Here is a 27,014-nt window from a genome sequence, read left to right on the forward strand (position 1 = left end):
GCGATTAGAGGTTTAATCACTTGTAATTTTTTATTTTAATCCGATGTGACTCATCAATAAACAAGGTGCACTCTTACACAATGAAAGGGTGCCTCCCTGGCAAGATTCCTGGAAGTCAAACAGGTGGAACTAGCTGCAATCTCTAGGAATCACATAAACATGACACACTAAACTAGTGCCCAGACAGTGTTTAACGCCTTTCTCTTGGCCAAACGTATTCACGCCAGGGTTAACATTTAAAAAGGAACAAAATCTCAAGTAAATTGTTTACCTCGTACACAGTCACAAGCGTTTGTGTTTTATTATACATAAGATTTTCACACAAACATTTTTTCAGGGGACCAAAATAAAGTTTGTTTTGATAAAGTGAAGGATAGAATTCTCTCCTATTCACATCACATTTCCTATACTTCAAATACGTAAAAGACAAAAAACAAAAAACACAACCTCTCCATGTAATGAAAACAGAAAGCCAATCGTCTGTCAATCTCTGAAAACCTTCACACATATATACAGCTTTGGATAATGACTTCATGTTAGATCATTTGGTACCCTGTTGAATGGTCCCTTTCCAACTTGAACAAGTCAAATACAATATTGAAGAAAGATGCATCCATTATGGATTGTCACTACACTGGTAAAGCACCAACAATTTTGACTTATTTGTTGAATTTATAACCAGGAAGCAAAAGCGTAGAAAACCATTCGGCATCAACAAAAATCTGCTGAAACACCATTTGGGCATAGTGGTTTTTTTAGCTCAAAAACACGCTGACTTCTAGGCTGTAATACAAAAAAAATATTGTATCTTAATTTTCTTACACAAATGCTAGCACATCTGTATATTTGGCAAAGCAATTACATCTCCTACGTGTAAAGCAGGGCTGACAATACAAATGGTACAATCATCAAAGCACAATACTCCATTTACATGCTGTACATAGCCATTAGCTGGCAATTTACTCTAGTAGTTAACATATCTGTATGTAAGCAGCCACATTTCTGGTTACATCTATCTGGTTAATATAGTTGGGGTGGGGGTTTCTTTGATGTCTTGGTTGTCCAGTAGCTTAGTACATAGGGAGAGCTATGGGCCTTCTTGGTCTCATCCCACCTTCTGCGCTTGAAGGACTGAAAACAATTACTACATTCTTTTAAAAACAGGAAACACAAAAGGGGGGGGGGGGGAAGAGGAGGAGACATTTTGCAGAAAAAAAATATACATATATTTATATCAAATGAAACCACCGGTGACATTGTAACAATAAAAAAATAAAGCATCACAGAAGATATCCAGTATGAAAAACAGAAGAACTACAGAAAGTCGTGCTTGGTAATTTATGGCTATTTGTTGAGTCTCTGAGGATATTTAGGCTTATTGTCTTTTTTTTTTTCTGGTTTTCTTTTACTTAAATCCTTTAGTCTTTATGATGCGGTTTTGCCATAGACACCAAAAAGGATTTTGCCAGCTCATGGCAGTAAAAAGGATCTTAGCCCTGCAGGGCACCCTCTCCTTAGCCCTTCCAGTAGAGCCACATAAACCGGAGAGAAAAGGAACAGCAAAAGGCAAGGATGGGTAAGTCGCCTGCTGCAATGCTGCTGCCCACAGGGGTTTAAGATACATACATTCAGAACTGCACATACATAGTGAAACAATACGAACACTGCAAAATTCTGCACCATCTTTGATTATTTATTGAAGACCAGACAAAATTAATGACCTATTATCCATAAGTAAAAAAAAACAAAAACGTTGTATATTCAAAACATATTTTAAAGAATATTCAAAAATAATTCAAATTTAATCCAGCTAACCGGTGATCTTAAGAAAAAACAATATTTAATTTCAAGGGTGAAATCTGTGTGTTGGCAACTTGTTAATAAATTTCAAATGATTGACGCAACCAGAGTTTTGTCAAGACTACAAACACATCAGTTGCACTATGGCTGGCAAATTGTGCTGTTTGTCACACCTAATGTAAATTGAGACAATTTTCTGTTTGTATCTGTTTTTTGGCTTTCCAAATTATACTTGGTCATTCAATAAATCTTTTCGGTCAGTGCATTGTAAACTGATGTGTTGAATCGCCATTGACAGGCTACACCACACCACAAGAGGTAAATCTAAGCACCAGCACAGCGAGAGTTAAACTACCCACTTGAAGATTAATTAGTTACCAAATCAGACTATCATCTAATACTTTATAAACCAAGAATTCCAGACAGGAAAGATTTGAGGTCACGGTCAACCCATGGAAAATGTGGAATTAATTTTGACTGGTCTGTAGTTGAGGTCTGAAACTGTAAAGACTTATGTAAACAATGAGTTAAATATAAATAGTCCATTTGTTTCTTTTTTTTTCTTTTTTGTTTTTTTTCTGAGCCCAGTTGGTTTTTTCAAAATGTGCTTTGGTTTAAAAAATAGTTTACGGATTTGGGTACAAGCTATCTTTTTCATATTTTTTTTTTTTTTATGTTTTTTTTTATTTTTAATACATCCTTGTTTATGGTTTATACTTTTTAAAAATCGATTCCTGTTACTCCGAAAAGAAAAATTATAATTATTTCAGGAACTAAACAAGCATTTTCTCCACTGCCTGCCATTTCAGATTGTGAAACTGCTGCATTTTTTTCTTTTTACATTTATAGAACAATCCCATATGCAGAATATAACTCCCAGTCCCTCCCACCCCTCCACCCAGGTCCCAAAACTCTTAAAATTTGCTTTAATATGAAACTAGTGTTTTGCTTTTATCATAAAATACAGAAAACATGTTTGATACAATACTATGTCATAGAAATGTGGCTGAAAGTTTGTTGCCTGGAGGTAGCCAGTCCCTGAAGTTTGAGAAATATTGTTATTAATGATGTCACAGTTTGGAAATGTATTTTCCTTTGCATTCTTTAGAACACAGAAAACATACACAGCTAGCTAAAAAGAAAAGAAAAAAGTTTGTACAACGCTCAACTATACACAGACTTTGTGTCGATATTAAGTGCGGAGAAAAAAATATATACATACAAATGCTTGTCAAAAGCCCAATATTCTAAGAGTCATGATTTTAATAAACACATGGGTGAAGGTGAAGATTGTCCATTGGAACCCTTAAGTAAATGACAATTCAAACTGGTTTATGGTCACCAATATAGTAGTGTAAGTAATGGAAGGGGCAAAAATTTTTGGTAAGTATTAAAAGGAGAGCACATGCAATTGTAAGAACATTTCTACAGTTAACAGTTTTGCTTCTAAAGTTAAAGGATTGCCTTGCTAAAAGCAAATTATTAGTTGCCACATCATTAGGTCATCGCATGAAGTGACAAATCCAATGATCAAAACAGAATTGATCATTTGCTTTTGGTTGACTTATTTGGAAGATCTAGATAGATTTCACACATTAATGCCCTTAAGGAGTAACGAATACAATCATAATATTTGATAAACTAGGTGAAACCCCCCCCCCCCCCAAAAAAAGTTTCTTACCCAATAAGGCTAGAAATGTGTTACACGTGGTTGATGTTTTTTAGAAAGATCATCCCTGGTCATATGTTCCCTTGCGCCGTAGAATAATGTGTGTAAAATTCTATGTATGACTAGTTTTAATCCTGCTTAACATTTAGAATATCAATCACTGGTTTTAACAATTTTGTGCGGATTACTTATTGCTTCTTAACCAATATCAAAGCCACTCCTACATACAGTAAAGACTGTATAAATGGCACCGAAGTCTTTTTGCAGACATATTGCATTGTGCAAAATAGGTCAGGATTGCTCTTAAGACAAGCTTGGGCAGAACATTCTATGAGGGTCCACTAGACCACTATATAACAAGAAATCAATTCAAAATGGCATCTTTAAGTGGTTGTAATCTAGCACATGGTAAGATCTACGTGGCTAGAAACTTTCACCGAACTGATATTGATTCATTGAAAAGCAGAAAAAAAAAATTGTACCTCTACTAGCGCTAAAGGCATAACAGCTTGTGGCAGAGTTACTTTTAAATACTGCAAACCATATTTGGAGTTAACAGTATACTAAACAGTTGAAATCAAAGTAAGATACTGATGTGAAAACATTACACATCTGATAGATCCCAGCTAACCAGTTCTGCCCATTGTTAAAGCAGGCAAGCTACCACAAGCTCATATAGAATCCTTTGCTGTAAAAAAAATAATATATAAAATAAAAATAAATCAGGGGAAAAAAAAAATGCATAAATTCACTGTTAAATATCAAAAGTCCTTAAAGAGGCTCTGTCACCAGATTTTGCAACCCCTATCTGCTATTGCAGCAGATAGGCGAGGCAATGTAGATTACAGTAACGTTTTTATTTTTAAAAAACGAGCATTTTTGGCCAAGTTATGACCATTTTCGTATTTATGCAAATGAGGCTTGCAAAAGTACAACTGGGCGTGTTGAAAAGTAAAAGTACAACTGGGCGTGTATTATGTGTGTACATCGGGGCGTGTTTACTACTTTTACTAGCTGGGCGTTCTGATGAGAAGTATCATCCACTTCTCTTCAGAACGCCCAGCTTCTGGCAGTGCAGACACAGCCGTGTTCTCCAGAGATCACGCTGTGTCGTCACTCACAGGTCCTGCATCGTGTCAGACGAGCGAGGACACATCGGCACCAGAGGCTACAGATGATTCTGCAGCAGCATCGGCGTTTGCAGGTAAGTCGATGTAGCTACTTACCTGCAAATGCTGATGCTGCTGCAGAATCAACTGTAGCCTCTGGTGCCGACACGATGCAGGACCTGTGAGTGACGTCACAGATCTGCACTGCCAGAAGCTGGGCGTTCTGAAGAGAAGTGGATGATCAGAAAGCCCAGCTAGTAAAAGTAGTAAACACGCCCCGATGTACGCACATAATATACGCCCAGTTGTACTTTTACTTTTCAACACGCCCAGTTGTACTTTTGCAAGCCTCATTTGCATAAATACGAAAATGGTCATAACTTGGCCAAAAATGCTCGTTTTTTAAAAATAAAAACGTTACTGTAATCTACATTGCAGCGCCGATCTGCTGCAATAGCAGATCGGGGTTGCAAAATCTGGTGACAGAGCCTCTTTAACAATTTACACCTTAAAGAGACTGTCACCACATTATAAGTGGCCTATCACCTACATAAGGAGATGGGCGCTATAATGTAGGTGACAGCAGTGCTTTTTATTTAGAAAAACAATCTATTTTTACCACGTTAGGAGCGATTTTAGCTTTATGCTAATTAGTTTCTTAATGCCCAAGTGGGCGTGTTTTTACTTTAGACCAAGTGGGCGTTGTATGACGCTGACCAATCAGTGACCAAACAGCGTCATACACTTCTCTCCATTCATTTAGTCAGCGCATAGTGACACTGCTGTAAATGACAGGTTACAGCGAGATTACGCTTGCTCTGCTGTAAGTACCACAGAAACGTTAGCGAAGTGTCGGTATTGTGAATAGACATCCCGTCCTGGCTGGAAGGAATGTCTATTCACTGTCTAAACACTTCAGTAACGTAAATATGTCAGTATAAGACAGCACATAGTGAACATCGCAGTGTCACTATGTGCTGACTAAATGAATGGAGAGAAGTGTAGGACGCTGATTAGATCAAGTGGGCGTTGTATGACGCTGACCAATCAGTGACCAAAGTAAAAACACGCCCACTTGGGCATTAAGAAACTAATTAGCATAAAGCTAAAATCGCTCCTAACGTGGTAAAAATTTATTGTTTTTCTAAATAAAAAGCATTACTGTCACCTACATTATAGCGCCCATCTCCTTATGTAGGTGACAGGCCACTTATAATGTGGTGACAGAGCCTCTTTAAGAGCACAATAACTTTCTCTTTTTGGTCTTTTTTCCTTTACATATTTTCTCACTTTTCCTATTCTCAAATTAAGTTTCTGGGATTTATTTAACCCACAGGAGTGAACTTCGAATATTATCAGAAAGAATATATGGCTGGCACACGTCATAAGTTTAATATTTTTGGTCTTAAATAATGTATACTCTACCACTGACACGGGATAAAGGGTCACTTGATTTTGTTGGGTAGTTCCATACGGTTATGTGCTTGTGACAGCAGTTGACAAATTACATTTGCATGAACATTGAGATTAAGGGTAAGGCCCCACACGGCGGCATTTATGCAGGCGTGATGTGGCCGAAAAACACAAAGGTGTGCAGTTTTGCGTTGTTTACAAAGCGCTTGTTAATGGCCGTGCAGTCTTGCAGGTAAAACTGCTGTTCACCTACAAAATTGTGCGCACATTAATAAATAGGCCCTTATATGCACTCAATTTGGCAGGTAGACAGCAGCTTTACCCACAACACAGCATGGTCATTACCCAGCAAATAGAAAGTCGCACCAAACTGCACACCAGCGCAGTTTTTAAACACATTGATACCACCCCGTGGGGCCTTACCCTAACACTTTGGCCAAATAAAGTAAAAATGTAGGTGTTTTTTTTTCTCTGCAAAAGCATTTTAGAGAGACTGAAAAAGTCCCATGCTGAAGGAGACAAATCGGTTACTAAATACGGTACATCCTGCACCAGAGCCCGCTGCAGTGCATGCTTAATCTAAGTACCATAAGTCATATGAGGCATTCAGAATAAAGTGACTTTTCTTTATAAGGGTACCTGTGCATGACTCAGTTTTAAGAAATAGAGTGCGAAATTAACACTATTGTTATCCTGTTGCAAAGTTCTATTTTTTTCAACTGGGTCTGCTCATTTACAGTTGGTTATCCAAAAAATACTTGCAAATATCCTATGGATCCTGTGCCACATCCCAATCAAATCACTAGAGAAAAAGAAGATGTCCTGCAATTGTTGACTGCACCCACAAAATCATAGAAGGACCTCTAATTTCCTGCTAGTGTGGTAAGAATTAGTTTTGCATGTTGAACACAGGGTTTGGTAAATGTTTTGGTTTCATTCAGACTGGATTTCTTTGGGTTCTTTCTTTTTTTGGATCCGAAGTTATCTTAATACAGTGAATGGTGTGGCAAAATTCCTGACAGTCTAATGTTTTAATGCTTCCCATTTAATTTAAATGTTCTAACTTTATACATTTACTTACATGAAGAAAACAAAAACAAAAAACACTATGCAAAAGCTTCTTAGTAAAAGTATCTCACATATCAAGAGGTAGCAAAAGTGACCAGTCCATCGCATCCTTCATCTTACATGTCTCTACATAGACAGCCAAGTCAGGCTGACACACGCACGCACACACACACATCCAGGAGTACCTAACTGGTGACGAGTCACCATGAACAAGAATAGGGTAAAATAACTCTTTCCCGCCAGACCGGCCTTTAGTGCAAGCCTGTCTGCAAGAGGAAAATTTCTTACCCCATTTTTTTTTTTGGAGGCAGCATGTGTGGTGAATATCTACATAACTTACAACCAGCCAACACTTTTAGTCATGTAAGCAGGACATTATGCACTGTAACAAAGCACTGGGAGCCCTGCGAAGAACAGAATGAGTTACGATGCTTCGGTTTTTGTATGAGCTCACTAATACATAGAAAAGCTCAAACATGTAAAAAGTGAGTAGTGAAAAACAAGAATACTAACCCACCACCCCAAATAATATCCCTAAACTTCCAGTTCAAAAATTCACAGATTCAAATGTAATTTAAACAAGTCTCCCAAAGCCCACCACTGAGACAAGTACCTATTTATGGACAGGAAGGGGGGTGGGGGATAACAAAGGACCTCCCTCCCACTGGCTTACATAGGTGCAACAGTTGGGCAAAATGTTAGTTTCCAGTCTGTGGTGAAAAGGGCATTCAGAAAAAAGAAAGATATTAAGGAACATGCAAAGAATTCACAGCCAAAAAGATACCAAGTGGCCCAGAAAGTGCCAGCCTGCCTTTATCAATCTCTACATTGGTGTAAGAGATGAGCAACTTGGCATGAACCTATCCAGATGCCCAAAGTGGTAACCAGGAGAGGGAGTTGTGAGGTTTCCTTGGTTTTCATTCATGAATACAACTAGGAGGCCAGCACCTCTTAAGGCTGGACAGACGTAAGCAGGGCCATGATGTAGAAAGGTATGGATAATTCAGGGCGGTAAAAAGATGCCTTCAGCAAATGCCTCCTACCAAAACACTTGACTGCAATACCAGGTTGTCACCTTGCAAAAGAGAGCATGGTAATTCTGCTAGCTTTACAGCCTTTTTTTTTGTTTTGTTAGCAAGAGGGTCATTGAAGTCTTTGTGTAGGTCCTGAGGATGCAAGGGAGAGAAGCGGAGGCAACACATAACTTGCCTCCACTGTACCATAACTTTAAATGTCATCAATCTTTACATCTTAAAGCTCAGATGAGGCATTATACCCCCTTTCTACGATCGCTGAAACAACCTAACTGGAAAACAGGTACCCTTAAAGCAGCAAGTCATCAGGAAGGTAAATTGGTTAGTTTGTGTACAGAAGAGTAGCACATTCTTAGGGTGTCAAGAGAGTCTTTGGTTTATGATGGGGAGGTATGCATACGCAGGTGACTGATCAGATTGCGCTGCTGGGTAAATTTTCCCCCGCAGAGCTGACATTCATAGGGCTTTTCCCCTGAGTGGACACGCATATGCTCGGTCAGTCGATATTGCCTGGTAAAGCGCATTCCACACTCTTCACAAGCAAAAGGTTTGAGGCCCAAATGGCTCCTCATATGGCGGGTCATGGTTCCTCTTTGTGTGAACATCTTGCCACAAATGTTGCAGGGGAAGGGACGGGTCAGCCAGTGTGTTTTCTCATGCTGTCGGAGCGTGGCTGGATCCTTGTAGCTCCTCTCACACACTGAGCATTTAAATGGCCGCGATTCATTTGGAAATGTTGTGTTGGGAGTGGACAGATCCTCTGCTTCCTCTTTACAGTAAGAATCCTCTTCTTTGATATATAGCTCCTCTTCAGTGTGCATTTCCACATGAGCATTTAGTTCCTCTGAATTAGGAAACCCCTTTCCACAGGGGATACACACATACAAGTTGTCGCCAAATGGCACAGTCTCAAATCCATCTTGTCGGTAAACATAGTTGGCACTGGGATGGTCATTTTCATTTTCACTATGTCCACTTTCCTCACTAATGTCTTTACCATTTTCAACCTCCTCCTTACATTGGAAACTTTGCTCAGAAGCATAGCCTCCACCAGAATTTCTCTCCTTTGACATAGGCCCAACAATAACTCCATTAGGCATAGTCTCCCCTCCTGCTTCTGGAGAATTTTCTCTCTCATTCCTGTCCCAGTCCATTTTACGTGTTGCATGGCAAAGGTTATTCTTTGGCCCAGATTCCGAATGGTTCTCTTCAAATTCCATTGGTTCGCTGTCTCTTTTTTGGGGGGCGGATTCTTCGTATGAGGCACAATTGGCTATGGATACTGAGGCAGATTGTGGTGAGCCTACATGACTGTCTGGTTGTACATTCTCTTCTTGTGCAGATAGGGACGGGCTTTTCTTCGAAAGGTCAAGGCCTAGCTCATGGTCACTCCCATTAGTGCTATTATTGAGGCTGCTGTTGCTCCCTGTACCTAGGCTTAAAGGGTGGCTATTTTCCTGTTTGGGGTTGCTAACAAACACCTCATCTTCATGGCCTGTTTTGGACAACTCATTTGAGTTTGAACCCTTGTTAACATCCAAAGACCCAGAGAATCGCATGTGAGCCACTGGGGGAGTGGAAAGCCTGTGATTTCTTCCTACACGGCCTATGCTGGGCACTCCAAGTTTTCCAACGAATGGCTTCCCAGAACGCTTAAGTTTCTTCCTGCAAAGAGTTGCCAAGTCATGGAGTTGGAGGTAGCTTGCTGCAGTAAGGAGAGCACTGAAATTCTGCTCTCCTGGCTGGTCAGATGTCATAAGTTTACCGGTGTAAATAAAGTCCAAAATTTGTCGGAAAATAGCTGGGTTAACCATATCTGTATCCAGATTGATCAAGTTATCATGAAGGACAAGAGATTTGAAGTACATGCTGCTGGCAGCAAGAATGTTCTTGTGAGCTCGGAACAAAGCATTTTCCACTACAATGATGACGTCACATAAGAAACCTTTGGCTCGTTGCTGATTCAGCTGAAGCAGCAGTTGTTTGGCATGGTTTGGTAGATCCATTTCCCCCTCTTCATTCAATGTGCTCTGCCTGTTCAAAATAAAAAGGATAAACATATTAGGAAAAAAAAAAACAAGTAAAAAAAAATGTATTTAAGAAAATAAAAATAAATAATATCCCTTTTTAGAGACAAGGCTTTTGTAGCTTAGCTCTGACATCATACCAGAAAAAGCCCAACTCCGCAAGCATGGAGAGAGAAAAATGTTCATTTACAGAGAGAAGGAGGGAAAAAAAAAAACCTTAATATGCAGGTTGACACAATATCTAATATGACTAGAGTGAGTGTTTTTTTTGTTTTGTTGCAACGATCAGTGCGCTCTAAATAGAGTTCATGTTTTACATTAATAAAGCCTAAAAGGATTATTACCATCACAGAAAGCGATGGCGTTTAGTTAGGACAAGGACATCACTTTCTGATTGGTGGAGGTCCGACTGGCTGGACCCCACCAATCCTGAGATTGCAGAGGTCACAGCGATGCACCCCCTTCAGAGTATTTCCCTGCACAGCATGGGAACTGCAGCACAATCTATTTCACTTTGAATTAAGCAGAAGAGTAATTCCCTGCACAGTCGTGGCCAGGAGCGATGCTGTGCACAAAAAAAACCAAAAAAAAAAAAAAAAAACAGTAAAGGGGCTGGAGAGCTCAAGCAGTGTTAGGGCCAGTTCACCGTGAGTTTTTTTTTTACACGTTTTTTGACGTGGAAACCGCGACAAAAAACGGCCGAAAATGTCTCCCATTGATTTTAATGGGAGGTGGAAGCGTTTTTTCCCACGAGCGGAAAACCCGTCTCACAGGAAAAAGAAGCAACAAGCCCCATCTTCGGGTGAGTATTTTGCAGCGTTTTTTGTCCGCGGCGCTCAATGGCTCCGGGCGAAAAAAAACACGGCAAATGCCGTGCAGGAAGATAAAAATCTGCCTCAAAATCCCAGACGGAATTTTGAGGCAGAATTTTCTGCCTGAAAAAAAACTCTGTGTGAATATAGCCTAACGGCTCCTACATTATCAACTATATGCCATCAGGATCCGTGATGGGAATAACTCTTTAAATTATCCTTTTGCAGTAAATCAATGATGGCACTAAAAATCACAGTAATCCCTCAGCCAGTGAAGTAACGGACAAATACAGCGATTGTCTGGCTACCGTCCGACCAGGGAGAAAAGCCACAGAAAGTTGCTCATGGCAACGCAGAATTCAGATAATTTAAGTAAAACACTTCTATACATATAAACATAGAATAAAGTATACAACAAACCTCTCATCATATGTTGCTATTTGCAGCACTAAAAGGCCATGTGAATAGCCGTGTTTATTATCATATGTAGCAAAAAAATCCCATCCAACTTACTATACCTTAACTGGACTTACATACTAAATTATTGACATTTAGGCCAATGGCTCACTACCAGATATGGACCCCAACTCCCATGCAAGAAGCCAGCCAGAATCCTATGTAAATGATATGCTTGCGCAATGTGCTACCTTGTCTACATGTATTGTGGGTTGAGAAGGCACACTTGGTGGTAAACTACAATGTGTTCTGCATTACCAGCAATGTGTAAAACTAAGCAAATGGAACCTTGCTCTTTATATTGCAAAATGAAGAGGCAGGACACACAAGTGAGGAATGCACGAACAGTGCTCATGGAACTGCAAAAACTATACAGAGTCAAGCAAAGTTCAGCTGGCGAGGTTTGCAGTCAATTTAAACCATATGCAAAGGCTTGCCTGCGGGGCCCAGCCTAAGAAAAAGAAGTGAGGGAAGAGAAAGAGGAGAAGAAAGCAGTAGTGAGAAAAGTGAAAAAAAACAGGACAAATACAAAGCCCAGGAAAGGAACACACAATATACATTATGGTCCAATACAGGCACAGAAATAGATAATAAAGAGGTTATTGTCATAAAGAGATGCAAGACATAAATGAAAAATAACTGAAGGGGACAGAAATTTACTGGCTAGAACCCAACTACGTGGATATATGGAAGAAAAAAAAAATGCTTCCTGCTAAAAAAAAAAGTCATAAAACAACAAGTCAGAGGTTTACAAATGTGAACTTAAACCATCATGGAGAGGCCGATTTTGCAATAATTTCAAACCGCACAATTTTTTTTTTTTATAAAAAGATATAATACACACACGCACAAATGTAAAAAATAATTAAAAAAAAGTGTTGTTTAAATATGCATTCAGGGTTTTTACTGTTCAAAAACTGAAAAACCGGAAGTGCCGAATCCGTTACATGGCAGACACTAACATCGCTTGACAGAACGAATTGACTTGAATGGGTTCCGTTGAGTTTCATTAATTTTACTTTGGACTGGATCTGCAACGGAGGCCCCTAACGGGGCTCCGACGCAGATATGAACAGAGCCTATATCAGTAGCTATGAAATTTCAGTCATCACACGTATCAATAGGGCAGCTATTTTAAGGGGTTATCCGGGGACCAAAAATTGCATTGCAATAATACATTTATGTGAAACTAAGTAAGTTACTAATATACTGTAATTAAAAACTCTGTACTAAATGGTGCAGTTCAAACCTCGTGAATTATTCATGAAGTGCTGGAGCTTTTCTAATAGTGATGACGCTCCGACACGGCCCCACGTGACTGAGCTCTTGCTTTGTGTGCTGATGCTCTGCTCGGGGACTCCAGCGATAGGAAACCCCCGAATTGACCAAATATGGACGTTGGGAGCAGTGCTGGAGTCCCGAGCAAAGTGCTAGCTGATGCTCTGCTTAGGACTCAAGCAATAGGCAATGTGACAGCCCCTTGCAGTCACGTTCACGAACAGCACGTGAAGCAAGAGCTCAGTCACGTGGGGCCGTGTCGGAGCGTCATTATTAGAAAAGCTCCAGTACTTCCTGAATAATTCATGAGGTTTGGACTGCACCATTTAGTACAGAATTTTTAATTAAAGTATATTAGTAAGTTACTTAGTTTCACATAAATATATTATCGCAATGCAATTTTTGGTCCCCAGATAACCCCTTAAAAGATATAAAATTTGATGCACAAATGGTGTGGTCTTTAATGTGACATTAATGCCAATATCGGGATATATTGAGTAAGGTCTAAAACCATCAAAAAGAGAAACCACCAGCTTCTTCTCCATTGTGTATAAATCATGCCACTTAGCCAAGAAAGCCAAAGTATTGGACTTGCGGTCCTGTTATCCATTGTGGATAAACTCAATTTCTTTGCAGGGAGGGCACTCCAGGTGATTTTCCCAAACCAATAATCAGTTCAGTAGCGGTGCCAATACTGAACAGAAAAGTAGTACAAGGGAAAAGTAGAGCAGTTGCTCACAACATCATACTAGATGATGCTTTCATTCCTCAAAGTGCCTCTGACAAATGAGAACTGGAACCCCATTGCTTGCTATGGACAACTCCTCCACATTACAATTACATTAGTTTGGAAAAAACTCCCCCAGCTCTGGAAAGATTTTTAGTTTCTTCAGACCGCTGCTAGATTTACTCAAGTCACAAGAATCCAATGATAAGGCATATTGAAGAATTATTATTACTCGTGTGCTATTTTAGTTTAGATGGAAGATTTATTTTAAAACAGTCTGCATGTCTGGTCATTGTTCCTGGTCAGACGCCCATCACAAGGAACTTTTTCTTGAGTGGCATATTAACAGCATTTCTAAGCTGCATTGTGTACCTTTCAGCTAATAAAGCCCAAAAGGAAAGGCTCTGCCATACGCTCAGTTGTTACGATATTTCCATTTAAGCGGACTCCCATTTTGTTTGTGTGGAGGACTAGTGCTTCTTCCTCCTATCCAGATTTAGCAGGAGATCATATAGTAAAAAAACATGAATGCTTATTTTAACGAATAACATGGGGGAAAAATAAAATAAAAAATGAAAGATTCAAGAAAAAAAACATTCTGACACCTGATGTGACAGGACACCTAGAAAAAATAAAAGATAAAAAGTAGCCCTCACCACTACCCTGTCTTTTTCTTCCCCTCAAAATAGGCAGCTGGCACAGGCGGGCACTGCATTGCAAGGAGACTGGACAAAGGAGACCACACAGATTCTGGAAAATGTGTGCGCGCGCAAAAGTACAGGCTGCCAGGCTCAGCAGGAGACTGAGGACTGATCCTATGGCAAGATAGGAAGGGGGGGGGGGGGGGCTTTGAGGTAGTGCACCACAGTCAATAAAAGACATCTCAAAGATGGAAATGAAAATACATTAAAAAGTTATTCATAACAATAAAAAAAAAAAAAATGAATAAAATAAATCAAAAACTTTCAGCAATGATTAATGTAAAATGTCAAGTCATAAAGATGGAAACTTATAAAATACTTATCTGCTGGGGGAGTTAGTAGATCTTTGCCTATAAACACTTACTAAAAAAGGTAAGGTAAAGTTAGTAAACACGTACTAAAAAAAGGATGGTTACTAAGAGATCTCCATAAAATAATGGTATTCTACTGTATGCACAGAACGCGCAGTCCCCACTGGTCTGCGAACACATAGTTACTCCGTATGGTGCCTCCATGGAGGTAGCGTATTCTCCAAAAAAAGCAATGTGAAGCCAGGAATGAATTTAGGGAGAATCCGCAAGAAAAAAATAAGAAAAACCCTCTGTGTAAAACAGGGGAGGTACACGCAGGTACAGTATGGGCTCATAGAATTCTTAAGGTACCATTTCCAGAAAGACATTTTGGCCTAAGCTACACAGAGACTTTTTCTAACACAAATGTTTGATTTTAACTATAAAGCTACACCAGCAGTCCAAAAAGGTATACAATGAGTTGTACGCAATCTTATGGACTGCAGTTGTCACTTATTAAGGTGGTATGACACGGCCCGATGTGGGGCGTGTAAACGAGCGTCGGTCAATGAGACAGCCCGTTGATCAGCGCTCGTTTGCTCCTGTCACAAGTAGCTAGTACGGGGACAAGCACTCGTTACGACTATCGCTCGTCCCCATACATTTCTATTTGGTCAGCAGCACAGGGAGACGTGCTGCCAACAATAATATTTTTTGCATTTAAAACTATACAATCAGCTTACGAACGAGCGTTCACTCAATCGGCTGATCGTTGCCCTGTTTACACAACGTTAGTTTTCCCGATAATTGACCAGAGTAAAGGGCCCCTTAGTTAAAACCAATCAGTTGCGCTACAAAAAGTCTCTGTGTAGCCCAGGCCAATGGGTATGTTCCACATGGAGTTTTCACAGGGTTTCCACTAAGTGAATTTTAACCCCTTTAAACAAAATTACAGAGCTAAAACAAAAAACCGAAAAACTATACTTACATGATAAATCCGGTGGTCCCCAGCACTCTTTGTTTACCGAGCTGCAGCAATGACATGCCCGTATACCCCACGTGACCAGATTTTCATTGTTATGCTTTTTTACGCTAACCAATAAGAGCATTTAAAAGGGGCTCTGTCACCACATTATAAGTGGCCTTTCTACATAATGTGATCGGCACTGTAATGTGGATTACAGCAGTTTTTTTATTTAGAAAAACGATTTTTGACCGAGTTATGACCTATTTTAGCTTTATGCTAATGAGTTTCTTAATGAACAACTGGGCGTGTTTTACTTTTTGACCAAGTGGGCGTTGTGGAGAGAACTGTATGACGCTGACCAATCAGCGACCAATCAGCTTCATACACTTCTCCCCATTCATTTACACAGCAGCATCGTTTTCATTTTTACCGCGTTTACCATGCGGTAAAAACAGCATGTTAACTTGATTCTGTGGGTCAATTCGATTACAAAGATAAACTTATATAGTTTTTTTTTTTATGTTTTACTAATATTACAAGGAAGAAACTAATTGTTAAATATAAAATTTGTGTTTTGTCACCATATTCTGAGAGCCATAATGTATTTTTTTTATTGCGGGGTGAGCTGTAGTTCCTATTGGTGCCATTTACATGGGACTTTTCTTTTTTGTGGGAGATGAAGAGATCAAAAAACAGCAAATCTGGCATTTTTTTTACAGCGTCCGTGTGGGTTAAATAAAGTTATATTGTAATAGTACGGACTTTCATCGACGCAGCGATAACACTTCTGTTTATTTTTGAAAAAAATGTTATACTACTAAAGACTTTATTAAGCCTTTTCTCTCATTCTTTTTTTTTTTTTACAGATTTTATTAGTACCCCTAGGGCAGGTGTCAGCAACCTTCGGCACTCCAGCTGTTGTAAGACTACAATTCCCAGCATGCCGACAGCCTTTGGCTGGAACAATAAAGACTTTGGCTGTCAGTGCATCCTGGGAGTTGTAGTTTCACAACAGCTGGAATGCCGAAGGCCGCTGACCCCTGCCCTAGGGGACTTGAACCTAAAGACCGCTGGTACAATACACTGTAATACTAGAGTATTGCAGTATAGTGTCATTTTTACCAGCTTCTGTTAAAAGGCCAAGTATACCTTGACAATTTTATTTAAAAACAAAACACGATTTCAAAATCAGTGTGACTGGTGCAACTTCCTAAATACAAAAAAAAACTTTCTGAGATACAACTGCTTTGTATACTGTATACAGAGCAGCTGTATCTTGTGCTGAATCCGGTCAGCGGCACAGACTGGTTCACTGCAGGTCTCTGCCACGCATGATCGAGCGGCTATCGATCACATCTAACTTAGATGTGATTGATTACAGGTGGATCCTGCGTGTCAGAGAGATGCAGAAAACGCTGACACTGAACCAGTCAGTCCCGCGGACCTGACGGATTCAGGTCTATGTGAACGATACAGCTGCCCTGTGTACAGAATACAAAGCAGCTGTATCTCAAAAAAGTAAAAAAAATTTTTAATAAACGGTGTTAAGGAAGTTGCAGCAATTACACTGAAGCACAATTTTATTTTACATTAAAAAAAAAAACAACAATTGTCCATAGCCAGAGAGAAGGCAGACCTGGGAGCCTTTATTAGGCTCCTGGGATGCCATGACAACCATCAGCACCCCGCGATCACGCCACGGGGGGGGGGGGGGATATGAGATGTCGGAGGGGGGCACCCCCTCTTTCTAATGCCATAAACGCTGCGGTTGCAATAGACCATGGCATTTAAGAGGTTAGACGGCCAGAAAACGGCCCGCTCCATACTTTAACCCCCCTGCAACAAGACGTGCTATTACGTCGTGCTGCAAGAAGTGGGTCAAGAGACACAGGAGTTTATCTACCAAAAAAAACGCACCATGTAAACCCAGCCCCTATTATTAGTTATGACCGATTCTAATCATTGAGATCAGAGCATAATCCCTTCGTGCAAACAAGCCATTAGAGTCTGATGCAAGTGGACTATGTGCCAAAACATGTAAGCATGAACTGGCAGAAAGAGTTCAGGTACGTGTATCACTGGAAAGGAGGGAGCGAGGGAGATCAGACACAGGAGCCTTATGAGGACATATATTTGTTGCTAGAAGGAAACCATTTTTTTTCTTGAAATGCAGCATAATACCTGCCTACAACAGGAGGAGCGCAGAGCTACACAAGTATGCGTGCCATGCCAACATAATGCAGAAAGGTAGCAGTAATCAGCAGTTAGGTACACTTTAGGCTGGGTTCACACGAGCATGTTACGTCCGTAATGGACGGAACGTATTTCAGCCGCAAGTCCCGGACCGAACACACTGCAGGGAGCCGGGCTCCTAGCATCATAGTTATGTACGATGCTAGGAGTCCCTGTCTCGCTGCAGGACAACTGTCCCGTACTGTAATCATGTTTTCAGTACGGGACAGTAGATCCACGGAGAGGCAGGGACTCCTAGCATCGTACATAACTATGATGCTAGGAGCCCGGCTCCCTGCAGTGTGTTCGGTCCGGGATTACCGGCCAAAATACGTTCCGTCCATTACGGACATAACGTGCTCGTGTGAACCCAGCCTTCCATTGCTCTGGAAAAATAAAAACCAAGCTCTGATTGGCTGCTAGAGCCAACAAGGCCAATTTTTCTGTTCTAGTTTTGATATTCGAGGCTCAAGCTCTGCACAGCGCCGCAAAATATGTTGGTGCAATAGGGGGAGAGAGTTTTTTTTTTTTCTAACACAGATATGTCCACAAAGATCACCACTAATCAAGACCTATGAATCCCTGGGCACTGTTTTCAATGGAGAGGTACAAGCGTGAGCGTGAACCATTGCCATTGAGACCAATGGACGTTACGTTAAGGAGATTTCGGTTACATTGTGAACAGACGTTCCCCAATACACCTACTATAGAGTTATCATTGGAATCCTTGTAATGAAAAGCCTTTTCTAAAAAGAAACAAATGTAGGGCTAAGGAAAATGTAAAAATTAGGCGGGTGTTACTGTAGCCTATATTCTGCCTACAGAACGCAATGATGGTCGTAAAACAACCAAAAAAAGTCACATGAAAGTCTCCCAACTGGTATGCTATACAGTATTATTTAATCACTTAGCTAAAAAACACAATCCTCCAATACAGTGGCTCCCAAACTGAGGCCAGAACCCACTTTTGGGCAAAACTTTTGTTTGGGACCCCCCACTACCGTACTTAGCCCCATTTCGTCTGACGTATGTCAAAATCATTGATAGCTAGATACTGGTACTTCGCTCCATTAGAAAAAAAAATAAAATGTCACTGCAACATTGAAAACAGCAATGGTTGTACGGGCAGGGGATGGGGCAAGCACAAGTTATCCTGCTAAAGTGCGTTGCTGAGCCCAGACTACGGCCGCTGATGGTGGGTCATTTGACCCGATAAGAGGCGTGGCTATGGGTTTAGTACACGGGGGTAAAATACATTTGAGTGGGCCCCCCAAACAGTATAATAACCCATTAGTGGCCCCCACACAGTATAATGCCCCTATAGTTGCCCCCCCCACAAAGTATAATGCCCCATAGCTGCTGCCACACAGGATAATGCCCCTATAGCTGCTCCCCCCCCACACAGAATAATGCCCCCATAGCTGCCCCAACACCGTATAATTCATCCTTCGCTGCCCCCATTCAGTATATTGGCCCATTTCGGCCCCCCTCCCCATACCCAGTAAAATGCCCCCATAGTACATTAATATGAGTGACTCGGCGCAAACAGGCACGATGATGTCACTACATTGCACCTGTCTGCACCGAGCCACTCACGGCTCCCCACATAGTGAATGATGGAGCAGGGAGCAGTCAGCTCCTTGCTCCAGCATTGAATTCAATTAATTCCGGAAGACACAGATAGAGTTGGAACATCGATGAGTGGCTCAGGACCCCCCGGAGGTATTCACACGACCACCCAGGGGGTCGCTACCCACAATTTGGGAAATGCTGCTCTAATATATTGTCGTAGGTTCACCAAATTTTAAATTTGAGATTTTAGTTTTATTACCTCGTATAGAAGTTAGGACACAAATTCACATACTATATATCAGTCACCGGTAGCTAAGAGAGAGAGAGAGTTTATACATCTTTGTAAAGGAGGGAAGGCACAAGTCCTATTTCTTGATATATGTTAAACCACGTTCCTTAAGTAAAAGCTCTTCTATTCACTTTTTAAAGATTGTAATAGACACTGGCAATAAAATAGTTAACCTTCATTCCAGACACACCCTGGCAGAAACAGGATCACAGAAAGGAGGAGAGGGGGCGGTAGTGTTGCCCTGGGGCAGAAGGTGCGTCTCTATTCTAGCAATATGGGTTCAGAATGCAGGTAAGAGAGAGGGAAGTGTATATATGGCACGTATGGAGGGAAAAAAAAAAAATAATCTGGAACCCAGTGACAAACTTATAGTGACTTCTACAGCAGAAAGGGGTCATAAAACAAGGTCATGACTGGAGTTTTCTGGTCTGAGTTAGCTCTCCTGTTTGCAATGTCATAGAAAAACTGAAAAGTGACACATCTGAGATTTTTGGCAAATTACCTTTGATTGTGGCCTGTATAAAATAAAAAAATATATGTTTTATACTTTGAAACAGATTAGCCCCTAAATGTTCACATCTGCGTTGGAGGATCCTTCACAGATTCCCTTAAATTTGACCGTAAAAATAGTGCTGCAAATAAACGCAATGCAAACTGGTCTGTCGGGCGCCGCTGGTATCCATCATGCAATGGAACCGAAAGGGTGTTGTGGCTTCCGTTATAAACTGATGCCTCGACTGTGAACAGGGCCTAGGGGAAAAGTGAGACGTAGCGGCCACTGGCCAAATGCGTCTCAAAACAGCAGCTTTACCCGCAAAACCGGGCAGTCATTAACATTCAATTTAAAAAACCTTGCAGATTTGCGTTAAAACTACATGTAGGTACCGTTATGGGCCGCATGGCACCCGCTACGTGTGTCAAAAGGTAGGGTATAATCCTTGTTTGGAGAACAAAATAAGGAGGGAAAAAATATATAAAACAGTAAATATGTGCCACATTTAGCCTGTACTCTAACACTAGGTCAGCTTTCATCTACACAGATATAGGAGGCATGATGACTAAAGTCCATCTGAGCTGAAGTCGTTTAATACAATGTGCTGTTGTATGCATTAAGGAGCGTGTCATGGCAGGCTGTCACGGGATATACAAAACTACACAGAACTAGGGTTGTTTCTAAACCCTCAATATTCTTATAGAATGACAAATTAATTACAAGATGGTCTCATTGTGCATCTCCTTTAAAGGGTTAATATAGTTTATATAACGTAATGCACTGTAATACACTTTGGGTTTTAGTGTATTTGCAGTTAAATCTATGCCACAGAGGCTATTACACAGAAGGCAAAACACAAAAAGGTGTCCAGGTGGGTACCTTGGAGTATCGTTTTGCATTCCCCTCCTCCCCCACCATCCATCCAAACTAAAACCACCACGCAGTCACCACTTCTCACCCTCCAACTTGCCCCGCAGGCATCTCAGGCTCTGTGGAATGTAGACCAGCCCCAGGCACCAGCTTAGGACCTTCCCAGTAAAGTGTTTGCCAACTCTGTATGCCTTTTAAAAACAGAGGCACAGTAAATACCAAGAACGGGAGAGGGACGGAACTGCAGGGGCAAAGCAGATAAAACGAGAGCATGCCTAAATCTATGCTTTATATTTGTTGTAAATAGAAGAAGAATAATACAAAGTCAAATTGCAGTATGCATTTCATGAGCTTGCCCATCAACACTACTCATATGTCATCATGCAGTACACAAAATATACACATTTATTGAAAAGTGGTTTTGTAAAGTTTGGAAATGCATGACAGATGTGTTAGACACTCTTTGCATCGCTGTATTATGGGGTAGCTCCCCGGCATAATATTTAATCCAATAGAACACTATACCACTATTTAAAGTTTGAAAATCGCAGACACAGTAGGACCCCATGGTTTATGGGTGCCGTATTGCAGCGTCGTACAACTCAAAGGTTGTAGAGTAGTATAAAAAGGTAGTGCGCATAAGGAAAACCAAGACAGAAAAACAGACAGAAAAAGTTCAAATAAAACAAAAACGGTTTTCCTGTTTTGTATAGCATGCACCCTTCTACATATATTATATGTTCCATACACAACAGGTTTCAACTTCAGTCCAAAAATTACCATGTTTTCCATCTAACTGGCTGCAATATATTGCACCTAGGCAGCCAATATTGAGAATGACTGTCAAATCGAGTTAAAGCGGATCGGTCAGATAATTATTCTGTCCTGTCTGAGGGTAGCATAAATAAGTGACAGACAGTTTCAGCATGTTGTCACTTATTAGTTAATGTGAAGTACTTATTGAGTATTTATAACTTAGGAGTCCAAGAATATTCATGCTTTCCCCATCCTCTGACCCTTTTCTCCCTATTACTGTGCATAGGGAGAAAAGAGTGTCAATCCGTGACTGGAGACAGCATAAATATATTTGGAATTATACTTGTGTGCTGGCCACGAGTCGCAAGTATAAGTTATGTCACCTCTTTATGCTGCACTCAGACAGGGCAATATAAATATCTGACCGATTCGCTTGAGTGCCTGCGTGGGTTCAGTGAGTAGTCTGATAGCAAATGCTGTAACAGAGTCGTACAGTCCGATAGATATGGGTCCCACCTATCTCATGAACCGGGCCCCCGTCCTACCATCTACCGCTGACGTTGGGCTCTGGCCACTAAGTTACGCTCTAAATCGAGAGTAAGGAAATAGTAGAGCTCACTGAGCTACACCATTTACGTAAGTCCCATTGAAGTGAATGGGTGTTACGGAAACCGCATAGCTCAGCGAGATCGGCTGTTCCCATACTTCCAGGCACCTCATAACTCGGTGGCCGGAGCCCAACGACAGCAGAAAATAATAGAAAGGGGGTCAGGGGGCCCCATACTAGAGATAGATGTGGGTCCCACCTCTGGCACCTATTGGTTATGTATGGCATATCCTGTGTATATGCCATAAATGTCTGAGATGGGAACACCCCTTTAAGATGCACTTGGGGACGATTTGTCATAAAATAGATTTTGCAGTTTTATATAGATCACCAAGGTGGTCATTTGGACTTCAGGTAAATCCACATGTAGTGGCCACTGGGCGGCTGAGACACTGAGCCGACATGCAGTGTTTACCTGCAAAAACGTGTGGATATTAACAATCATTTAAACACCTCATAGATTTAAACAAATCTCATCCACACACTGCGTAAAAATTCCGAGCCTAAATTGACCTGCGGTGTGTATTTTCGGACTGCAGCAGGTCAGTTCTTGCTGCGAAATGTGGACAGAATTGCTGAGTTTTTCAAAGGAGATGTCACCATCTCCTGGCATTGGGGAAAACGCAGCAATTTACGCACCATTTTCTACCGTAAAAAACAGGGCTTTTTCAACTTGGCTTGTCCGTCGTGTGGGGACAAACCCTTAGAGCAGGGCTGCGGCTGTGTATTATGATGTGTATGTTAGTCACGATGCGGCATGGTCATGACAAGCATATACACTACCGTTCAAAAGTTTAGGGTCACTTAGAAATGTCCTTATTTTTTAAAGAAAAGCAGTTTTTTTCAATGAAGAAAACATTAAATTAATCAGAAATACACTCTATACATTGTTAATGTGCTAAATGACTATTCTAGCTGCAAACATCTGGTTTTTAATGCAAAATCTACATAGGTGTATAGAGGCCCATTTCCAGCAACCATCACTCCAGTGTTCTAATGCTACTTTGTATTTGCTAACTGTGTTAGAAGGCTAATGGATGATTAGAAAACACTTAAACCCTTGTGCAATTATGTTAGCACCGCTGTAAACCGTTTTGCTGTTTAGAGGAGCTATAAAACTGACCTTCCTTTGAGCTAGTTGAGAATCTGGAGCATTACATTTGTGGGTTCGATTAAACTCTCAAAATGGCTAGAAAAAGAGAGCTTTCATGTGAAACTCGACAGTCTATTCTTGTTCTTAGAAATGAAGGCTATTCCATGCGAGAAATTGCCAAGAAACTGAAGATTTCCTACAACGGTGTGTACTACTCCCTTCAGAGGACAGCACAAACAGGCTCTAACCAGAGTAGAAAGAGAAGTGGGAGACCCCGCTGCACAACTGAGCAACAAGACAAGTACATTAGAGTCTCTAGTTTGAGAAATAGACCCCTCACAGGTCCTCAACTGGCAGCTTCATTAAATAGTACCCGCAAACCGCCAGTGTCAACGTCTACAGTGAAGAGGCGACTCCGGGACGCTGGCCTTCAGGGCAGAGTGGCAAAGAAAAAGCCATATCGGAGACTGGCTAATAAAAGGAAAAGATTAATATGGGCAAAAGCACACAGACATTGGACAGAGGAAGATTGGAAAAAAGTGTTATGGACAGACGAATCGAAGTTTGAGGTGTTTGGATCACACAGAAGAACATTTGTGAGACGCAGAACAACTGAAAAGATGCTGGAAGAGTGCCTGACGCCATCTGTCACACATGGTGGGGGTAATGTGATGGTCTGGGGTTGCTTTGGTGCTGGTAAAGTGGGAGATTTGTACAAGGTAAAAGGGATTTTGAATAAGGAAGGCTATCAATCCATTTTGCAACGCCATGCCATACCCTGTGGACAGCGCTTGATTGGAGCCAATTTCATCCTACAACAGGACAATGACCCACAGCACACCTCCAAATTATGCAAGAACTATTTAGGGAAGAAGCAGGCAGCTGGTATTCTATCAGTAATGGAGTGGCCAGCGCAGTGGGGACACCAGATCTCAACCCCATAGAGCTGTTGTGGGAGCAGCTTGACCGTATGGTACGCAAGAAGTGCCCATCAAGCCAATCCAACTTGTGGGAGGGGCTTCTGGAAGCATGGGGTGAAATTTCTCCCGATTTACCTCAGCAAATTAACAGCTAGAATGCCAAAGAAAAGTTTGAAGGAGAAATTCTTTCAAATAAAAATCATTATTTCTAACCTTGTCAATGTCTTGACTATATTTTCTAGTCATTTTGCAACTCATTTGATAAATATAAGTGTGAGTTTTCATGGAAAACACAAAATTGTCTGGGTGACCCCAAACTTTTGAACGGTAGTGTACGTCATTTGTCGTCAACCATTCGAAAACATGTTAACGTTTATAGTGGTTAGGAAATTGTTAGAACACCCAAACTACACTGTTTACCAAAGCAAATAAAGTCATTAGAGACCTGGCCAAACAATAAAAGTAGCAACGATTCCATTAGGCTCCTTCACACACATGCGTTTCAAGAATTTCTAATGGCTTTTTTTATTTTATTTTGTGTCATTTTGTACAAGCGTTTTTCCTGGCATTTTATGCAGTCCTATTGGGAAGCCTCACACTGTGCGGATACGCTGCATAAAAGCACGCAGCGTATCCGCCCTGTGTGTCGCAGGGAATTCCTGACGAAAAACCGCACCAAGCTGTGGTGCAGCTTTTTCGCCCAGTATGTCCGCTGTCGAAAACTGCTGCATTAACCAGCCTGCTAACAGACCGACCGGACGTTTCATCCCAGGAGAACGCTGCAGCCGGTGATTGGCTGCAGCAACGGTCACATGGGATGAAGTGTAGTCACAGGAGGCTGGTCCTCTGATGCCATCCAGGCCGGTCTCTTGGGATGACGTTTCATCCAATGTTACAACTACAGCCTGTGATTAGCTGCAGCGATCACATAGGATGAAAAGTCAGAGAGTCAGAGTTGCGTTGTTTGCGGCAAAATCGCTGTTGCGTGTCTTACCGCCCCATTAAATTCAATGGGGAAACCCCGCAGCAAGCATGCAGCGAAAACGCAATGGACATGCTGGGGAATAAAATTCCACACCGCAGGTCTATTTCTCAGTGGTTTTTCCGCTCCGTATTTACGCAGCGTGTGGATGAGGTTTGTTCAATCTCATCCACTTTGCTGCTACTGTATTCTACTGCGTTTTCTCAGTCCGCAATTCTGGACAGAAAAGATACCACTGACCACAAACCAAAACGCTGTGTATGTAGGTTCTCTTTTGTTATAGACTATAACATCTGGCCGCAGCATAATACTCCTAAAAAACGTGCGTAGATGCTATGCCTGAATCCGGCTTTTCGTTGTATTAGTAAACATCCGTAATATGGGATTACGGGCAATATTGCAAATCTGTAAGGGCAGATACAGACGAACGTTGCGTTTTTGCGCGCGCAAACAACGCTGCGTTTTGCGCGCGCAAAAAACATTTGACAGCTGCGTGTGTAATCCGTGTCTGATGCGCGGCTGCGTGATTTTCGCGCAGCCGCCATCATAGAGATGAGGCTAGTCGACGCCTGTCACGGTCCAAGGTGCTGAAAGAGCTAACTCTTTCAGCACCCTCGACAGTGAATGCCGAACACAATATCGAAAAACCTGTTGAAAAAAAAGAAAAAGTTCGTACTTACCGAGAACTTCCCGGCCGTTGCCTTGGTGACGCGCCTCTCGACATCTGGCCCCACCTCCCTGGATGACGCGCCAGTCCATGTGACCGCTGCAGCCTGTGCTTGGCCTGTGATTGGCTGGAGCTGTCACTTGGCCTGAATTGTCATCCCGGGAGGTCAGACTGGAGGAAGACGCCGGGAGTTATCGGTAAGTCAGAACTTCGTTTTTTTTTTTACAGGTTCATGTTTATTGGGATCGGAAGTCACTGTCCATGGTGCTGAAACAGTTTAACTCTTTCAGCACCATGGACAGTGACTATCTCCTGACGTCGCGTACCGATAATTTTTTTGCCGGGTTCGGCCAAAACGAGTTCGGCCAAACCCGGTGAAGTTCGGTTCGCTTGTCCGGCTTCGCTCATCGCAAAGACACTCCGTTTGGATGTTCGGAAACAGAAAAGCACGTGGTGCTTTTCTGTTTACATTCATCCTTTTGACAGCTGTTGCGCAAACACGCAGTTCGCACGGAAGTGCTTCCGTGCAACCTGCGTGGTTTTCACGCACCCATTGACTTCAATGGGTGCGTGATGCGCGAAATACGCAGAGTTATTGAACCTGTCGCGCTTTTTGCGCAGCAGACAAACGCTGCGCAAAAAGCACGGACTGTCTGTACTGCCCCATAGACTTGTATTGGTCCATGCGTGCCGCGTGAAAACCACGCGGCCCGCACGGACCGAATACACGCTCGTGTGAATCCCCCCTAATACTGATGGGCTGTCTTCATGAAGACAATTGAGTGACATAAAACAGCCCCTTTGAAAAACAGATGCTATACAGATCACATACAGACCAAATACTAATGTATCCGTATTTTAAATTACTCCTCATAGACTTTAATGGGTGTTTTCCATCCGCAATACGGTTGAAAGTAGTGCATGCTCTATATTTTATACGTCCATGTGAATAGCCTAACCGTAGCTCCGGATTACGGACAGAATTTTTTTTTTTTTATGGAATACGGATTTAAAATCAACTTGCCTGAAAGACGCCTTCAGGGTATGTTCCCACACACCAGATACGCTGCAAAATTTCCTCAACAGAAAATATGCAGCGGAATCTCCAAAAAGGCACATAAATGGGTCACAGAAACCTGCAACAATAGTGTGCTTCAGCTGCGCATATTGCTGCGAAAACTT

At 41.5% G+C, this 27,014-nt stretch overlaps 1 protein-coding gene across 2 annotated transcripts in view; it reads right to left on the reverse strand.

The window, feature by feature from the left end:
- Positions 1–5,802: 5,802 nt before the first annotated feature.
- Positions 5,803–27,014, reverse strand: part of HIC2 (HIC ZBTB transcriptional repressor 2) — a 50,728-nt gene continuing 29,516 nt past the window's right edge. For both annotated transcript variants that reach the window (XM_075832310.1, XM_075832316.1), the window contains exon 2: positions 5,803–10,127. In XM_075832310.1, the coding sequence (XP_075688425.1) occupies positions 8,471–10,127 (1,657 nt within the window). In that variant the 3' untranslated portion in view covers positions 5,803–8,470. The remainder of the gene's footprint in view (positions 10,128–27,014) is intronic.

The sequence above is a fragment of the Rhinoderma darwinii genome, chromosome 1, assembly GCF_050947455.1.
Source record: "Rhinoderma darwinii isolate aRhiDar2 chromosome 1, aRhiDar2.hap1, whole genome shotgun sequence".
Lineage (NCBI taxonomy): Eukaryota > Metazoa > Chordata > Amphibia > Anura > Rhinodermatidae > Rhinoderma > Rhinoderma darwinii.